Source organism: Cyprinodon variegatus, unplaced genomic scaffold (assembly GCF_000732505.1).
Source record: "Cyprinodon variegatus isolate N-32 unplaced genomic scaffold, C_variegatus-1.0 Scaffold138, whole genome shotgun sequence".
In the NCBI taxonomy this organism is placed as follows: Eukaryota; Metazoa; Chordata; class Actinopteri; order Cyprinodontiformes; family Cyprinodontidae; genus Cyprinodon; species Cyprinodon variegatus.
The window spans coordinates 1,131,143-1,134,242 of NW_015150591.1; the positions used below are offsets into that span (position 1 = coordinate 1,131,143).

Below are 3,100 nucleotides of genomic sequence, written 5' to 3' on the forward strand. Positions count from 1 at the left end.
CATTGTTATTCTTATTTTAAATTTAAATCATCTTGTTCCATAGGCAAAGTGTCTCACCTAGCATCTCAATTCAAACAAAAATGCACTATTTTTTAGGAAAATAGATTTCACCTTTTTGGGCTTTACTCATAAAGGGTCAAATAAAAAGGCAATGGTAAAGATATTTTTCCATAAAACATATTTTTCCACAAAACATTATAAAAATAAAATGTTTATAATGTTCTGGTTTGAGACCATAAGGTTTTGAAAATCACTCGACAATTTCAAAATCTTGTCTTGTAAACCATCCTTTAGTCGGATCAGCCATCTTATTCTGATTACAAACAGTAAAATCCGGCTATTCGTTTAAAAGACAGGACATGTGTTTTGAATTGGACTCATATAAATAAACTGAATTGAATTGAGTTTTGTTTTTAAGCAGAAGATATTTAAAATATTTGAATCACTTGCAAGTTTGTCCCTGGTCTTTTTCCTAGTGCGACCAAGACCCCGGGGTGGTGTTGCTGGAGGTTTACGAGACCCTGTGAGGATGTCGGTGATCAAGGGGGAGGATATCACTTTACCATGTGACGTTCACAGTGTTCCACCACCTTCTATCAGCTGGGCAAAAGAAAAACAGCTCATTTCCCCATTTTCCCCAAGGTAACATTCCACAAATATTTAACACACACGGGGAACTGAAGTCCTTTGTTTTTGTTTTATTTCACTCGTTGGAAACAACAGAATCCACATGAATAAGTAATTTGTCAGTTTGTTGATGCTTACACTCAAACAGTTAAAGCTCTTCCAAGGGAAGCCTGAATCCTTTCACACACAAAGGTCTTGCTTATTTCAGAGTGACAGCGCCAAACCTGATTCTGTAAGTATTAAGACAGCATGTCTGTGTAGAGAAAGAATCCAGAGGCGAAAAAGTCTGCAGTCCAGACCCGTCACACTGAAACTCTATGCAGCTTTGTGAAACAAAAATAGGACAAAGAAAGACTTGATGTTTGAAAACCCCCATGTAAGACAAAAAACAGCAAAAACATCTGCAACTACTGTTCTCCCGGCTCTCAAAGTTGTTTTAAAAAGCAGATGATGCAAACCAAACATTTCTGCATCATTAAATATTTCCACAATTACATGGAAGGAAATTAAAGGTAATAAATTCTGTTTGCTTGTCCTGTATTCATTCTGTATAAATAAGTAGTTTTAATTAAATCCATTTTATTTAAATTTAAGTGCTTTTTCTCTGTCTGTCTGACTTGACTTGAGGCTAAAGTTTGAGTCTAAGTTGGCAAAGCAATCCTACATTTAATCTGTGATCTGCCAAAATAGCTGAAATTACAGTAAAACGTATATTTATTATAGGTGTTTTTGTTTGGTACGGAAGCCGAGAGTGGTCGAAGTCAACTTTTTTTTTCTTTGCCTTTTCGAGATAATATTACGGTTAAACAATTAATTGTTTTACGAGAGAACAGTTTTTAATTTCTCGAGATAACAACATGATTAACCTGTATGAGTAATGAATGAGGCTGGCCAATAATCATGGCAAATAATCATTTTTTTAGTTTCCTATTTCTTTCACTCATTGTCAGGTCGTGGTGGATGATTGGATTGCATTGAATACAGTAAAAACAAATCTGAATGATTTTTAATAAAGATCTTCAATCTGGACACATTTTGGGGGTTAATAACATCTTATACCTGTTACAGGCGTAACGCGGCGCTGTTCAGAAAACAAGGGCGCAGGAGGCATAGGTCTAATTGCTTATGAAACAGAAGTTGAAGCAAATCATTAAACACAGGATTATTTACAGAATGACACATAGGCTGCCATGACTGATAAATCCTCTTCCACTGTTTGTCATGATTTTATCCAAAGATCTGACCCACATGCAGAAAACCAAACAGAGAGATCAGGGGAAGGTTTAACAGGTTTATTGAGAACTGGTAGAGATGGTTCCAGTGCTGCTCTGAACACTGGCGAACCGGGCCTGAAAAGTGAAGGGGGAAGTTCCTGTGGTTAGTTCAGGCTCAGTGGGAAATTTAAGCTTCGATTTGCAAAAGGGAATATAGGCAACAGGTTTCCAGAAAAGGTGTCTTTCTCTGAATCCAGTAAGTGTGGGTTGTTCCAGTAATATACTTGCTACTTGGAGGGCGGACAGGGTTTACCCAGGTTGAGGTGTTTCCTTGAGGAACAGAGGAGCTGACTGCCACTTAGATTTCCTGCGGTACTTGAACGGTTTCTTGTGGATATGAATCCCCAGCTCAGAGAGAAGCCCAAACAATCCGTGGGGAAAAGTAGATCCAAACTACCAGTTTGAATCCCCAGCTCAGTTTGACGCTCAGAGAATCCTTCCAGGGGGAGAAGGTCCAAAACATCCAGTTTGCAGGATGACTTCCTGCCAAGAGGCAAAGACAAAAACAACAAGGTTAACACTCAGGTTGACGAAAACTCAGTTTGACTCAGCAAAACTCAGCTTGGCTAGAGTACCCAAAACTGGCAAACACTCTGGCATCGAGGTAGTGGCCGTCAGCAGCTTAAGAGTCCTCCGGTAATGAGGCAACCATCCGCAGGTGTGTGAGGCCAACAAGAACCAGGTGCCACCTGGTGGTGGAGGGAAAACAAACAAAAACACAACCCACACAAACTGGATTCCTAACACTGTTGTTGTATTGAAGGATGTAATCAGTTTTAACACACACCACTCATTTCATTATAATGAGAAAACAGCTTTTTTTATATTTAGATAATGAGAAAAATTTGCTTATTTTTTTTAGAAAACCACCGTGAAAAAGTATCTGAGGGACATGACCGCTCTCATCTTCCGTAGTTTGGAGTCCAAATAGCCTAAATCATTGTGTGGAAACAATTGGTGCTCTACTGAGTTTGCTTTTCACATTATTTGGGAGTTTGCAGTCCTAGTTGTTAGGGCATAATTCAGTTTTTCAATTTTATGTACTGGTGTTGTTTCCTTTTCCCAGGCATCTGCAGCTTCCATCTGGATCGATGAAGATCCTGGAGACCAGAGCTTCAGACAGTGGACTCTATGTTTGTGTTGCCTCAAACCTCGCTGGTAACGTGACGTTGTCCATAGAGCTGAGTGTTTTAGGTATG

General features: G+C 39.0%; 1 protein-coding gene across 1 annotated transcript in view; it reads left to right on the forward strand.

The window, feature by feature from the left end:
• The window catches only part of hmcn1 (hemicentin 1), a 175,905-nt gene that overhangs the window by 69,063 nt on the left and 103,742 nt on the right, over positions 1 to 3,100 (forward strand). The window contains exons 22-23 of the mRNA XM_015376644.1: positions 477 to 642; positions 2,968 to 3,095. Coding sequence (XP_015232130.1) covers positions 477 to 642; positions 2,968 to 3,095 — 294 coding nt within the window. The remainder of the gene's footprint in view (positions 1 to 476; positions 643 to 2,967; positions 3,096 to 3,100) is intronic.